The sequence below is a fragment of the Podarcis liolepis genome (genome assembly GCF_965112155.1).
Source record: "Podarcis liolepis genome assembly, chromosome: Z".
NCBI classification, from domain to species: Eukaryota; Metazoa; Chordata; class Lepidosauria; order Squamata; family Lacertidae; genus Podarcis; species Podarcis liolepis.
The window spans coordinates 41094047-41108217 of record NC_139570.1 but is presented as its reverse complement, the minus strand read 5'-3'; the positions used below and the strand labels follow the sequence as shown (position 1 = coordinate 41108217).

At 40.7% G+C, this 14171-nt stretch overlaps 1 protein-coding gene across 5 annotated transcripts in view; it reads left to right on the top strand.

Moving 5' to 3' along the window:
* Nucleotides 1-14171, top strand: part of CNTRL (centriolin) — a 63682-nt gene that overhangs the window by 42146 nt on the left and 7365 nt on the right. For all 5 annotated transcript variants that reach the window (XM_083485661.1, XM_083485662.1, XM_083485663.1 and 2 more), the window contains 15 exons: nucleotides 1068-1273; nucleotides 2006-2198; nucleotides 2355-2485; nucleotides 3362-3502; nucleotides 4215-4341; nucleotides 5884-6048; nucleotides 8037-8196; nucleotides 9082-9197; nucleotides 9565-9782; nucleotides 10444-10601; nucleotides 10750-10823; nucleotides 11293-11481; nucleotides 12392-12617; nucleotides 12997-13202; nucleotides 13859-13999. In XM_083485661.1, the coding sequence (XP_083341787.1) occupies nucleotides 1068-1273; nucleotides 2006-2198; nucleotides 2355-2485; nucleotides 3362-3502; nucleotides 4215-4341; nucleotides 5884-6048; nucleotides 8037-8196; nucleotides 9082-9197; nucleotides 9565-9782; nucleotides 10444-10601; nucleotides 10750-10823; nucleotides 11293-11481; nucleotides 12392-12617; nucleotides 12997-13202; nucleotides 13859-13999 (2451 nt within the window). The remainder of the gene's footprint in view (nucleotides 1-1067; nucleotides 1274-2005; nucleotides 2199-2354; nucleotides 2486-3361; nucleotides 3503-4214; nucleotides 4342-5883; nucleotides 6049-8036; nucleotides 8197-9081; nucleotides 9198-9564; nucleotides 9783-10443; nucleotides 10602-10749; nucleotides 10824-11292; nucleotides 11482-12391; nucleotides 12618-12996; nucleotides 13203-13858; nucleotides 14000-14171) is intronic.

Below are 14171 nucleotides of genomic sequence, written 5' to 3'. Positions count from 1 at the left end.
ATCATTTCGCAACACAGTAATTCAGTTCTACTAGCGAACCGGAGATTCCAGCCCCAGGTGGAGCAGTCACACAACAAACCTACACACTGCAACCGACACACTAACGTGTCATGACACACAGTTTGAAAAGCTCTGATGTGTAGTAATGTACTTTGCACATATTGGGAGAGAAGTACCAGCTGATAACACATGTTGCCAGCAGTGCATCATTTTGTGTAGAAGTAAATTGTGAGTATATTCTTAGAAATAAGTATTTACCAATACTGTAGGTAATTCCAGGGTAGTGAATCAATATAAAACTGGGGGTTTATTCTTTCTCTTTGGAAGTCTTTATATATCCGTTTTGTTTTATATATCTGCAATTGCTGTATTTTATGTAAAATACACTAAACCTCAAGAATGGGTACAAATGGTTACCTGCAGCACAGTTTTCCAGGCATTATTATTTCTATTTCACTTTCATGTAGTGAACACTATAATAACTGATGCTGAGATTCATATCTAAATATACAGTGCACAGAGCCATGGCCAACTGTGACTTCCCAGGTTGTCTCTGCCATGTGCTTCCACATCTTTTCATACATGTACCTTCATTTCAGACCTTTCTCTGGTCTGATTCACACATAATGCTTAATGATAATTAATAAAACTTAGATGAAGCTGAGGCATCTGGCAGATGTTCACTTAAATTTTGGTTTAACACATCACAGAATAGTTAAAAGCACCAGCAAAAGCCTCTAGAGCAGTCTGATTTTTTTGCAACTCACAGCTTTATAGCTTTTCATCACGGACAGTCCTTTATAAACCTTGGTTAATAAGCAATCTTTAACCTTTGTTAATAAAACCATAGTTAAACTGCTGGGCTGGGTTCACACATAACACTAAGCTGCAGTTTAATATACCATAGTTTAATAAACCATGGTTTAGCATTCTGTGTTAATCAGACCACTGCTCAATGGACATCATGCAGTGAACAAGCTGGAAGCATCATGTCAGCAAGTGAAGCTCCCTTATATAATCAGCAAGAGTAACCGTTTCATTGCACTGTTTATATTCATCTGTGGCAGGAGAACGAAATCTCAAGGCTAAAAGACAGCATAGAAAACTTAAAGTCTCAACCTAAAAGCAGTTGTCCTAGATCCTCTCATCGTGAACATGATCAAGAGATGGATGAATTGCATCAGGGCATTCAAGATCTGTTGAATGAAAGAGAAGAGCTGGAGTACCAAGTAGCAGAGCTGCGTAGAATAGCCCAGAAACGGAATAAGCGAAAGTGAGGATGCTGTATTAAATCTTTAACAAGTCTCCTAAGTATTTTTCCCTCTTTGCTCTCCACTCAACAGTGCCACAGAAGCCTGTTGTGTATGCGCTTTCAGCAGGAAGAATCTAAAAACTCCCTGTAGGAAGTTGCTTTCTTCCAAATCAAATTGTCCAGTTCTGATTCAGTATTTCTCACTTTGACTGGCGGTGACTTTCTGGGGTCTCAGGAAGAAGAAATCTCCCATCACATGCATAGTCTTCTTTTCTTCTTGCAACTCAGCCCAACTCCTCCACTTCAGTCTACAGTATATTGGGGGTGAAAGTTGAATTGCCACCTGCTTACCATGACACAGTCCTATTTTGGTTCAAACAAGTCATCCCCCCCCCCCGCCCAGTTGAACTTGCCTGCCCATCTTTTATTTTACTTTGCCCACAGATTTCTTCCAATGTGAGATCCTTTACCCATAGGGTAGTTGCCCCCCCTTTTTTTAGAGCTGTGGAGAAAGTAATAGTATAGGGTTGCAGTATTGGGGAAAACAGTGCTTGAGTTCCCAGGGGTCAGCCACTTTTTGTTATTGTTTTTAGAAAGCTATATAGGGAGATCAGCTAAAATTGAGGGAAAGACAGGGAGTGGGACTTGGGGGTTTTTGTTTGGGTCACCTTCCTTAAGAGAATCTAGAATTTTAAAAAGCTATTGATGGCTATTCACTTTCTGCATTAACTTCTTAATCCTCTTGTGTTTTAGAGACTTCATTGATGGGCACCTGAGTGGCCTGATTTCGGAACTGGAGTTAGAGAAATCTCTCCAGCACCATGAAAACATTGTGGATGAAATAGAATGCATAGGAAAGACTCTCCTAAAACGACAGGCAGAACTAAGGGAGGCCGACAGACTTCTTGCTGAAGCTGAAACTGAACTTGAAAATACTCGGGGGAAAGTAAGGATTTTTATTACTTTGTTTCAGGAAGATGCAGAGAAACTTTGAATTACAAAGGAGATCTTAGAACTCCCCACATCTCTACACTTTGGCTACAAGTAGAATAGTAGTATATGAAATAGGAGGTATTTTTTCTAATGCTTTTTCTTTCTCTAGACCAAAGAGACTATTCAGAAATACAACAGTGCTAAGCAGCATTTGTCTCGGATGGAGAAAGAAGCTGAAGAGCTTGAACGGCGGGCTCAGGTGATGGCTCTGAAGCTTGTAAATGCAGATCAGCAACTAAGGTAAACCAAAAATGTTAACATCACATTATTTGGTCCTATATAGCAAGGGTGGTCATGCTGTGGTTTAGGAGGCACTTGTGGCTTCTGGGCAGATGCACCACACATGACTGAAGAAAGATAGAAGCTACACACTTGTTTATGGTTTCACTGGATCCCCTCATTCACCACAGTAACTATGTAACAGCTACTCTGTGAAAGGGACTAGAGTGACAGGCAGACAAAGACACCCTGGTTTCTGGATCAGCTGGGAACCTGTTACAAATGACATGATTGTTTTAATTTTTTTATAATGCAGCTGCTTTGGTAAGAATCATCAATATTTCATTAATAGTGTTGGTTTGTTTTCATGGTGTGCTTAGTCATTTTATTATATACCTCATCTGGAGCCTTTTTGAGCCAGCATCCTATATACTAATAGCAAACTCGGCCTCAAAGTGTGGATCCTTATGTAGGACAAATAGAACAATTGTCTCATAACAGGGATATATTAGCAGGCTAAAGCTGGGATGGGGTAGAGGAAATATACCCCTCCAGCAGCCCGGTAAAAGTTGAGCATGTTCAATAAAGTTAATGGAAGTTGATGAGAAAGGTCCGTTTCTGCACGCATACATGTCTCACCACATCATCTGTCTTCCAGACATAAGCTGTGGGGCCAAAGCAGCTAGGTAGGGTGTACTCACTTTAAAGTGATCGGTGTATTGAGGGTGTTGGCTGCATGAAGATTCTGAAGTTTTGTTCTTTTGTCTTAGATTCTAGAACTTGGAACTTTGATGGCCCATGATTTAAGAATAAAAACCCTATAAGAATTTGGACCTATCATTGCAATGCTACTCAAAAGCAATCAGCACTAGAAAGAGTTTTTTTAATGCATTTCAGATTGCTTCAGGCAGATGCAAAGGACCTAGAAGAGCACAAGGTAGAACAAGAAGGGATTCTGAAGGAAATCAACAAAGTTATATCTGCAAAAGATTCTGAATTTCAATCCTTGAGCCAGAAGATTGAAATATTGACTGAAAGGCAAGTTAACTTGGTTTGGTTTCAAACTCAAGTATGTGAAAGATTAATTTTTCATGTTAACTAAGGCAGTCCATGAGAGTTTTTGTTTTTAATTCACTTCAAAAAAAAATCCTCTTGCTACTTTATACTGCAACAAATGCTCATAATATGATACTCCAAAAAGCAGCACATAAACAAATACATTTGTCACTACCTCTGAAATATGCCTACACTTGGACAGTCTCCACCTATCTACAAGTCCTCACTGTTCAAACTTGGTGTTGTGAAAGACTAGATTCTAGTCCTAGAAAGGGGGTGGCAGAAAGAGAAATAAAAGGGATGACCCTGCCCATTGGTGACATATGCCACCCCAACAGTAAATGAGGCCTTCAGTAGAACACAGGGTTCCCCATTCCTGAACTAGAGCTTTGTTCTTCATTTGAGCCTCACACCAGGCCCACCTATTTAGATATTCCTATCCTCTCTCCTCTATAAATTTGTCAGCTGCTCTCAGTGGCTACCAGTACACCAGGCCCTAGAAATTCTCTTCTGGCAGCAGTGTGCTTCAATGGGCATGTAGCATCAGCAAGAGAGGCTGATTGGATGCTGAGATGAACTGAACCAGTGACAGTTCCATGTGGCTGACTAGCTCAGCAATTCAGATGATTAACACTGGACCACAGCGTATTTTCATTTCCTCAAAAAACATTTTTTTGCTTCTAAACTTTTCTAGCCTTCAGAAGCTGCAGGCAGATATACAAGTTGCAGAAGGTAATGAAGATCACCACCTCCAAATTCTTAAAGAAGCAGAGAATATTCTTCGGAGCAAAAAGAGTGATCTAGTGAGGCTGAAGGATCAGGTGAGTAGAATTGGTGGTACAGCAAATCCTTCCTCACCCACACTTTGAAATGCAAGTGGCCCAAGATGCCAGGCCCAAGAGTAGCTTTCATGAGAAGGGCAGAAGTCATTTTTACTGACCAAAGAGAATGAAATATATCAATCTTATTAGCTCACATTGCTTTTTTAAAATAAAGCACCTACAGTTACTAAGTACTGTAGAAACATTTAAAACATCACAGGCTTTGCTATCAGGTTTTCAACCTAAAGGCAAACACAAGATATGTTGGTGAGGAAAGTGAATGAAGGTCATTTGAAAGCAGCCATAGTGAACAAAATGTGTCTTATGGAGATGCTCAAATGCAAGCATGAAGAGAGATGGATGTGAGATGGAATAGGAAAAGGGAATAGAAAGGCATAACTAGAAAATTGGTACTTGCAGAGTGAAAGAGGATCACATAGGAAAAGTAGATAGATGTACAATGAGGCATTTGAAAACTCTTATTTTAGTCTAGGGTGATCTCACAGTAAATCAGTAGAAAAGAAAAAGAAATACATTGACTAAATATAAATAGCTTTATGTTATAAAATGTACATGAGAGAGCCTGATTGTTTGTTGCTTGCCAACAGCAGACTTCACACTCATAGAGCCCCTGCATCTGTTTCCCCTGCTGAAGCTCAGCATTTCTTTTTTTTTTAATCTGTGACCCCTTTTAGCTAACATAAAACAACCCCCTCCCTTCAAACCTGGCTCCTCTAAGTGACTTTTCAAAGGGGTCAAAATGTTGTGACTATTAATTCGAAAGAAAATCCAGGGCTTAATAATGAAAAAAAAAAGTTTTTAAAAAGTGCATTGTGCATGATAAACTGCTGTGCACAGTATATCATCTGGTGCAGTGCTTGCAAGATCATGCCAAATGTGCAACTGTGATGGCATGCAGATCATGTAATAAGCTGCATACAGTCTTCTCACCTTCTGAACCTAACACTTAATACTTTTTTATTTTAATATGCTTTGTTGCTTTTTAACTAATACTGTGTGTGTGTGTGTGTGTGTGTGTGTGTGTGTGTGTGAAAATCCCACCCTGAGATGTTCATATGCCCCCTTGGGGGAATATCCCCCTGCTGAGAAACACTGCTTATAGGTGGTAGTGATTGTGGTAGTGGTGGTGGTGCTGATGTTGATGATAAGTATTTAGTTGTGCTTTAGGGTGTTCCCAAAATATAAAAATAATGTATTATCTCAATAATCCTTATAACAATCCTATAGACTTACTGTTTTATCTCTTTATTAAAGTTAGGAAGGGAACAGGGAGGGGGGTTAGGGATTTACAGACAGAATAATGGACTGCCTGAGACTACCTTGCGAGTTCACAACCAGGAGTGAACTTCAAAAATCCCCTTAGCCCAATAGCTCAGCCATCACACTCAATCAGCTCTCGAGAATAGCAAGTGTCCTCTGCTCAAAGAATCTCAGAGGTCACATAGGGAGTGCATAGTCCCAAAGTGTGACCGATAAAGACCCACATTGTGTTTTTCCCTCCTCCTCTCCTAATTTTTGTAGACTGCAGCTCAACAGCAGGAGCTGCTAATTTTGGACAGACTGCTTGGTCAAAAAAATAAAGAGCTCCTCCTCCTCCAAGAGAGCATTGCTCAGAAAAATGCTGACCTAACAGAAGCTCTTGGGCATGGCGAAGCTGAAGTGGCTGAAAAACGGCGACAAATAAAGGTTTTCTAGTTTCTTGTTTATTTTGAAGCCAGCTTGGATTTTTCTTGGATACTGTTCCCTTTTGAAGGTTTATATTGAAACTATTCCATTGTCTTAAGTCACAAAAATTGTGAATCAATGTCCAGCTGATAGTTACAACAATTTGAATTTTGTAAGTAAGATTATTAGGGGTTTTATCAAATGCTAGTTTTACTCGAAAGTAGACCCATTGAAAGTACTGTGCATAAATTAGTCATTTTTTTATTTTCAGTGGGTTTACTCTTGAGTAGAATTAGCATTGGCTATCATGCTAAGGTTGCAGTCCTGTTCACACTGACCTGGAAGTAAGTTCCATTGAACCTAATGGGTCTTGCATAGGACTGCACCTAGTGGTGGAGGAGAAATTCAATTCTGATCTCACTTATAGGTGAATCTATCTAATTCACTCTTCCTAAAATGTTATGCAAACTGTAATAATAATAATAATAATAATAATAATAATAATAATAATAATAATAATAATAATAAATTTTATTTATATCCCGCCCTCCCCAGCCGAAGCCGGGCTCAGGGCGGCTAACAACAATAAAACAGTACAAAAGTACAGCACAAACAACACTCTAAAATCATTCATTATAAAATTAATTAATTCAAGCCACTGGCAACCATTGGGCCAGAGCTCCGTGAAGATTGCCGAGGGAGGGAGTCAGGCTGTGCCCTGGCCAAAGGCCTGGTGGAACAGCTCTGTCTTGCAGGCCCTGCAGAAAGATGTCAAGTCCTGCAGGGGCCTGGTCTCTTGTGACAGAGTGTTCCACCAGATCGGAGCCACGGCCAAAAAAGCCCTGGCTCTAGTTGAGGCCAGCCTAACTTCTCTGTGGCCTGGGACTTTCAAGATGTTTTTATTTGAAGACCGTAAGTTTCTCTGTGGGGCATACCAGGAGAGGCGGTCCCGTAGGTACAAGGGTCCTAGGCCGTATAGGGCTTTAAAGGTTAAAACCAGCACCTTAAACCTGATCCTGTACTCCACCAGGAGCCAGTACAGTTGGTATAGCACCGGGTGAATGTGATCTCGCAGCGAAGACCCCGTAAGGAGTCTCGCTGCAGCATTCTGCACCCGCTGGAGTTTCTGGGTCAGTCTCAAGGGCATCCTCACGTAGAGCGAGTTACAATAATCCAGTCTGGAGGGGACCGTCGCATGGATCACAGTGGCTAGATCAGGCCGAGAGAGGTAAGGAGCCAACTGCTTAGCTTGGCGGAGATGAAAAAATGCCGCCTTTGTTATAGCTGCAATCTGCACCTCCATGGAGAAGGAGGTATCGAAGATTACACCCAAACTCTTAACGGACGGTGCTGGCACTAATTGCACCCCCGCAAGAGATGGGAGTTGCCCCCCCCAATCCCATATCGTCCTGTCCCAGCCACAGGACCTCTGCCTTCAAAGGATTTAGCTTCAGCCAGCTCCCACGTAACCAGCCACAGCTTCCAAACATCTGGTCAGTGTGTCTGGGGCTGAGTCAGGATGGCCATCCATCAACAGATAGAGTTGTGTGTCATCAGCATACTGATGGCAACCCAGCCCAAAACTCCAGACAAGCTGGGCGAGGGGGCGCATAAAGATGTAACACAGCCATTATTTGAAAATCACACTTCTCTGAATTTTGCAATACAGTTCCGTGGCCTAATAGTTTATAAAACAATGCATATACAAGGGAAAGTGTACATAAAATCATTACTGTCAGGGAAATAGCATTGCAAAAATGTGTATATCCAGGAAAATTACATACAAACATGTATATTAAGAGAAAGTCATTAGAATGCTGATGAATTCACATGAGGACTTTTTTAAAATTAGAAACTGGTGTGGAATATGGAGAATAGAACTTAAGAGAAACTTAAGAGAACTTAAAAAAACTGAGGGAAACTAAAATTGACAGATTCACCCATCCCTAAACTGTACTGCCTGTATAAGCATACTTTTTAAGCATGGCAATTTTTGCTCTTTTGCTTAGGAAGTAAAGTCTTTTCTAGAGGATCTGAGTGTTCAGAAAGGAGAACTCAATGCCCAACTAAGTGAGAAAAGATCCCAACTTTCTCTAGTAACTCAGGATATCCAAAAAGAGGAGGAGAAATTGCAAGACGTCCTGGGACAAATAATGAAGCATAAGACAGGTTTGGCTTAAAATGATTCCTATTTTCTTCACAATATACCCATTTTTGCAAAAACAACCAGGTGACAAGATTGTGGGTTGCTGTTCCAATGATTAAGCTAATTGCTTAGAAACAACTAAAAAGAGAGACCAAAAACAGTTGGCTTAAACGTAGGTTTCTTGCTTCTTAGGTTATTTGATTGCGGATAGTTTAAAACCTTGAAATAAAGATGAATGTTGTTTTAAACCTATTCCCAAGACTAGTTTTGCATGAGAATGCATGGGACAGCACTAACACCGTGTGAGGAATGTTGAGCTGACAGTTCTGCATGGTTAACAGAGCTACTTGAAGTCTCTTCTATAGCAGCCTCTGGCTAGTTGCACATATCTTAGTTTTTGACAGGGGATGTGGGACAAATCCCACCTTCAGACCCCACACCTGCTGGAAGGCTACAACTTTTGCAGGATCTCTGTCCCTCTGTATAAATATTGCAAATGAGGATCAAATCTGAACAGAATGTGATTTCATAGGTTGTGTAAATTCACAATGAAAAAAATATTCATAAAGCTCTCCTCTACCAATTCAGGGCTTAAGCCTGTCTGGCCCAGTATGGTAAGGAGCTTAAGCCTCCAGAAGTTGTTGGGCTCCAGCTCCCTTCTCCCATCAACTACAGCCAGCATGGTGAAGTCAGGGGTGATTGGAGTTGGATATCAGCAACTTCTGGAGGGTTGCAGGTTCCCAGCCCCAGTTCCAATAGGGGGGTCTTTCCCAGCATTATTATCTGAGGTTTTTTTTATTGTTGATGTTTAAACTGGAGATAGTAGAAACTGATCCTGGGGGGCTGTGTATGATTCAGTTGGCTTATTTGGAACTTACCTAGTTTTGTTTCTGCTGTCAAATTATTAGAACTCAGGCATGTTCTTGAAATGTTGTGCCTCAAAAATGATGAACTAGAAGGCCTAAAACTCCAGCAAAGCCAAAAAGTTAATGAATTGGAAAAAATGCAAGTTGCAGTCCTGGAGGTAAGTGAGGGTTCATTTTGCCATGATTCATACCAGAGAGAAAGCATTTTACAGAGCAGTTTGCAGGCATCTTTTATCTCAGCAAGATCTATGTTCACACATTACCTTTATAAGTTCTATCCCATAGGTAGGCTATATGGAAATGACATAGGAAGTGTGGTTTCTCAAACTTACTCAAAGTATCAGTTGGGCAGTCAGAGTGCAGGTGTATGAAAACTTTCATAAGTATATATCCTAAAACAAAGGAGCTGAAATAATAGTGTACATAAAGCTATGTCCTACTAGGCACAAGGCAAGCATGGCAAATAGGAACACTGTGAAGTAAAATCCAATCTGCTCCACTGTTTCATTTGTGTTTAATTTCTAGAAGAAACTTGAGTTGGAGACTCTCCAGCAAGCATCTCAGCAGCAGTGCAGAGAAGTGGAACGTCAAAGACAACTTCTTGAGAGGGCTCAACAAGACACTGAGAGGCTTAGTTCCCAGCTCCATTCTCTGCAAAACAGTATCAAGGCATTGAGCACTGAGAAGCAAAAGCTGGAAGAAAACTGTGAGAGTCTAGAGGAGAAATTGTCACAAACCAAAAGGTGAAGGGGAAATCTTGCTTTGAAAAAATATATTGTGGTATTATGAAGGATATTATCTTTTTGGATAATTCCATGATTTTGTGGCATGATTTTTGTTCTCTGGATTGGGTAAAGGAGGCATCCACTAATGGGTTAAGTCTTTTTTTCCATCCAGCAATTTTGTAGACTATCCACTGCCTTCTGGTCACTCCCCGGTTTCCATTTGTGGCCTAGGCAGAAATCTGATGGGGGGAAATGAAAACTTTTCACTTGAGAAAAATAAGTATAAAGAAGATAGAGGGGAGCATGACACTTGGAAAGAATCTGGCATGAACATGCAAGCATCAGGTTAGGCTTGAAAAGAATGGATGGGAACCGTGTGGGAATAAGTGAGAGGTAGTCTGGTGCTTCTTTCACTCCAGAGAATGTACTTCTTTTCTCTGGTAAGCTGGAACATGTGCATAGGATGGCAATATGATCTAGGGTCTAGAAGCCAAGCCTTATGAGGAACGGTGGAAGGAGCTCTAAAATAGCAATTATGGCTCAAAAGTCCTGGTCAACTTGAGATCTTTTTGGTGATGACCGCTCTGTATTCCCATTTTAATGTTTGCAAGAAAATTTAAACTTGTCAAAAATATCAACATGAACCCAGAATAAAAGTTTATCTTATCCCAATTTACAGATCCTTGGTTTCTGCCGAAGATAACAATAAAGCCACTCTCACCAGCATAGAGAAAATGGACTTAGAGGTCCAAAAACTGCAGCTTGATATTAACCAACTACAAAAGCACAAAATGCTTTTGAATGGCAACGTTACTGACTTACAGAAGCATATTCAAGGTAAATAATAGCTTTCCGGATTCCAACAAAATAGTCATCTTTTTTTAATATATGCCTAATGTATGGAATTCCTTTCCATATCCAGTATTTGCACCTTCCTAGATTATTGTATTTTCTTTCAACAAGCTGTAAAATGTATTTTCTGTAGAAAAAAAGGAGGAACTGAATATTTTGAAGACTGAACTGAATGATTCCAGGCAGCATCTTCAACTATTGGAACAGGTTGGTTTGTAGCATTGGAATATAACGACAAGAAGCCTACAACTGTATTGAAAGAGGAGGCCTTTATCAAAAATTAACAGCCCAATCCTCTCCGTGCTTAACTTGGGTTTATCTCCCATTATATTGGAAGCTGCCCAAAAGTGGCTTGGGCAACCCAGTTATATTGGCGGGGCAAAAGTAATAAATAATAGGTGGTGGTAGTGTTCAGCTCAAAGGGATTCATCTTCTGAATAAACATACATGGGCTGAGAGAAGGCATCTACAAATATGCCATTTTGAGAGTTGTGACTGCAGTTTTTCACCTATGGTGTGAGCCTAGCTCATGCATGACGTCATTGCTTGGCAGCAGTGGTGCATTTTGTAGGTACCTGAAGTCTCACGGCTGAAACATTTTGGAGTGCAACATTTATTTGCATGTGTTTCCTTTTTTGTGTTTTGTTTTCTGGATTTTCTTGCTGGGAAATGACAGGATGTGAAAAATGCCACAAAGCAAAAAGAGGAGCTACTTCAAGAACAAGCAGCTCTGAAAGACACCATAACAGAATCTTCAAGAAAGTGCAGGGAATGCCAGGAAATACAGAAGAGGAAGGAGAACGAGCTGCAGAAGCTTTGCAGGGAAATAGAAGAGCACGAACTACAACTGAGCAAACAGGAGATGGTATGTGTTGCTCTGTCTCATGAATGATCTGCTCAGCTTGTTTTCTTCATTTTAAAAGATTCCAAACTGACTAGTTCTAGAATATAAGGATAACTCATCTTTAAGACACCAGCTCTAAGTAAATCCATTTATAGAGTGGGAGCTCAATTTGAGAACGTATATTCTGATCTTGAGGAGCATAAACTGTTGTCTTGCGCTTAATCTGAACTATAATCCATATTCTGGGTGGCAGCAGCTCTATGAGATCTAAGTAGGAATCTTTCCCAGTCCTTTTGATTAGAGGGGCCAGAAATCAACCTGTCACCTTTTGCATATAAAGCATGTGTTCTTTCACTGAGCTGTGACCTTTCCCCAGTTACTTCCTAAATTTAAATACAGTAATCAAAGTGTTTATCTGAGGATGATGGATGACATCCCCATATTCCATACTGGAAGGAGCAGCCCCTGGTCCTCTTGTTGTGTCTTGAGTGCTTGCCTTTTCTTGGCCTTGTGCGTTTCCTATTGTACATTTTGTGAGCTGCTGATTTTTTACCCACCGTATCTCAACCCAAAAGAACTGTTTTGACCTTCCTCCCAGCAGAAGTCCACCCACATCCTCCACCTGGTTGTGATGCTCTGTGATGATGGCAAGAAAGAGCAATGTCTTCATCAAGTAAAGTCTTTATGGAGTGGTTGGGCAGGGGACATCCTTCCCTGGCCCCAATTAACCCTGAGATACTGTATTAGAATTTAAAATACCTTGCATAAAATGTATCAAGCTCCACTTTGAAAAAGGAAAATTTTCAGCCCAGAGCTTTTATATAACTAAAGAGACAGAAAGAAGAGCAGCTGCCTGTGAAGGTCAATCCCCACCCCTGCACCCCACCCCTTGCAATTGAAGGTTCACTCTTGACGTGTTGTCCTTGGCCAGGTCCTTCATCACCTCAGGGAGGACATACAACATGAAGAAAAGAAGCTAGAGAAATGCACAGCTGAACTGAAGGATCAGAAACAGCTGTTGGAACAAGGACTAGCAGAGCAGCAATACCAGCTGGAACAAGCAATTGCTAAAGTTCAAGGAAAAGAAGAACAGATCCAGAAGCTTCAAGAGGAGGAGTCATGGTGCAGAGCTCTTGAAGAAACAGTCAGCAAAACCCGTACGTTGAGATAAAGGCTGCAACAGCCACTGGTGCATTTTTATAAATTTACTTTTTTTAAAAAAAAGTATATGAAGAAGTCCTAATATAAACTCTGTAGTATTATGGCCTCATTGTGGATGTGGAACTCTCAGATTGAGATACACACTGAACTGTACAATCCCTGGATAGTCATAGTCTCAAAAGAACCTTGTGAGATAGGTTTAAATGCTTCTCTAACCTCTTTAGCGAAAGGGAAGGATGTACATGTAATAAATTAAAATTGCATACAGTATGTAATATTTTAAAATTGCAAAAGTACTTCTTCACTATATAGAGAACTGAAATTTGGTACATGCTTTTCTGGTGACATAGGCTGAATGAATCTTCTTGATTCCAGGACATAAGCTCTCTGAAAAAGAACTGAAGTTGCAAGAAAAAAATGGTGAGGTTTTATCCCTCCAAAGGGAGCTAGAACTCTCAAAAGCCAAGGAGACAGTGCTCCATGATCAGATTCAAACTGAGAGGGAAAAGGCAGAAAAGCAAATAGAAGGACTGAAGGAAGCCATCAAGATGCAGAAGGCCCAACTCGAGAGAGCACTTCATGTACGTGGTTTTGTTTTTGTTGTAATAAAATGTGATAGTTGGTTGAACCTGATTCCACTGAAATCAATGGGACTTGGCTGCTTCATTTCAATGGAATATAAATTCAACCAGTTTAGGCTGCAATCTAAATCTCCTTTACACCAGACTGAGGGAAGGGGGTGTATTGGAAGGAGGTACCCCAGCGAGGGACTGAACAAGCCTAGGATTCACTAGATCCCAAGCTGGCTCCACTGTTGCTATGTTGTAGGCCTCCTCTTTATAAAAAACTTGTGATGTAGGTCAGTATTATTATTATTATTATTATTATTATTATTATTATTATTATTATTATTATTATTATTTTATTTCTACCCCACCCATCTGGCTGGGTTTCCCCAGCCACTCATTACTGTTGGGGAGGGGAGAGTTCACCCAAAGCCATCTTCTGACTCCTTGGCAAGGTTAAAGCTAAGCTGTTCACAGGTCACTCTATTAGCTGCTGCAATCACATGTGCATAATTTAATGTCATTTGCCATGGGTTGGGCCTTGTCAAAGCACTGTTACCTGGATGGTAATTATCATGCCAAGTTTTTGTTTCACAGGAGCATAACTGTTCATCTGAAAGAAAACAAAATATAAAACTGTGAACATGCCCACCCACCAATTTTTATTTTAGGAACAAAAACAGGAAAACCACTGTTTGCAAAAAGAAGTTGCCTCCATAGAGCAAGTGGCACAAGACAACCACCTGCGAGCAAAGCAGCTTATGAGGGACCTTAGCCAGATCCAAGTGGAGTACGTGCAGCTCAAGTCACAGGTAGGTCTTGGATCCAACAAATTGCCTCTCTATGATGCGCTACATCCTGCAGAAAGGTGGGCAATTCCACCTTCCCACCTTCCTCTGTATTTTTTACACCAAATGCAAAAGAATAGGGATCATCAGTAGGGTCGATGACCATTTCATGTGGGGGTTCCGTTCCTGGCCCTTG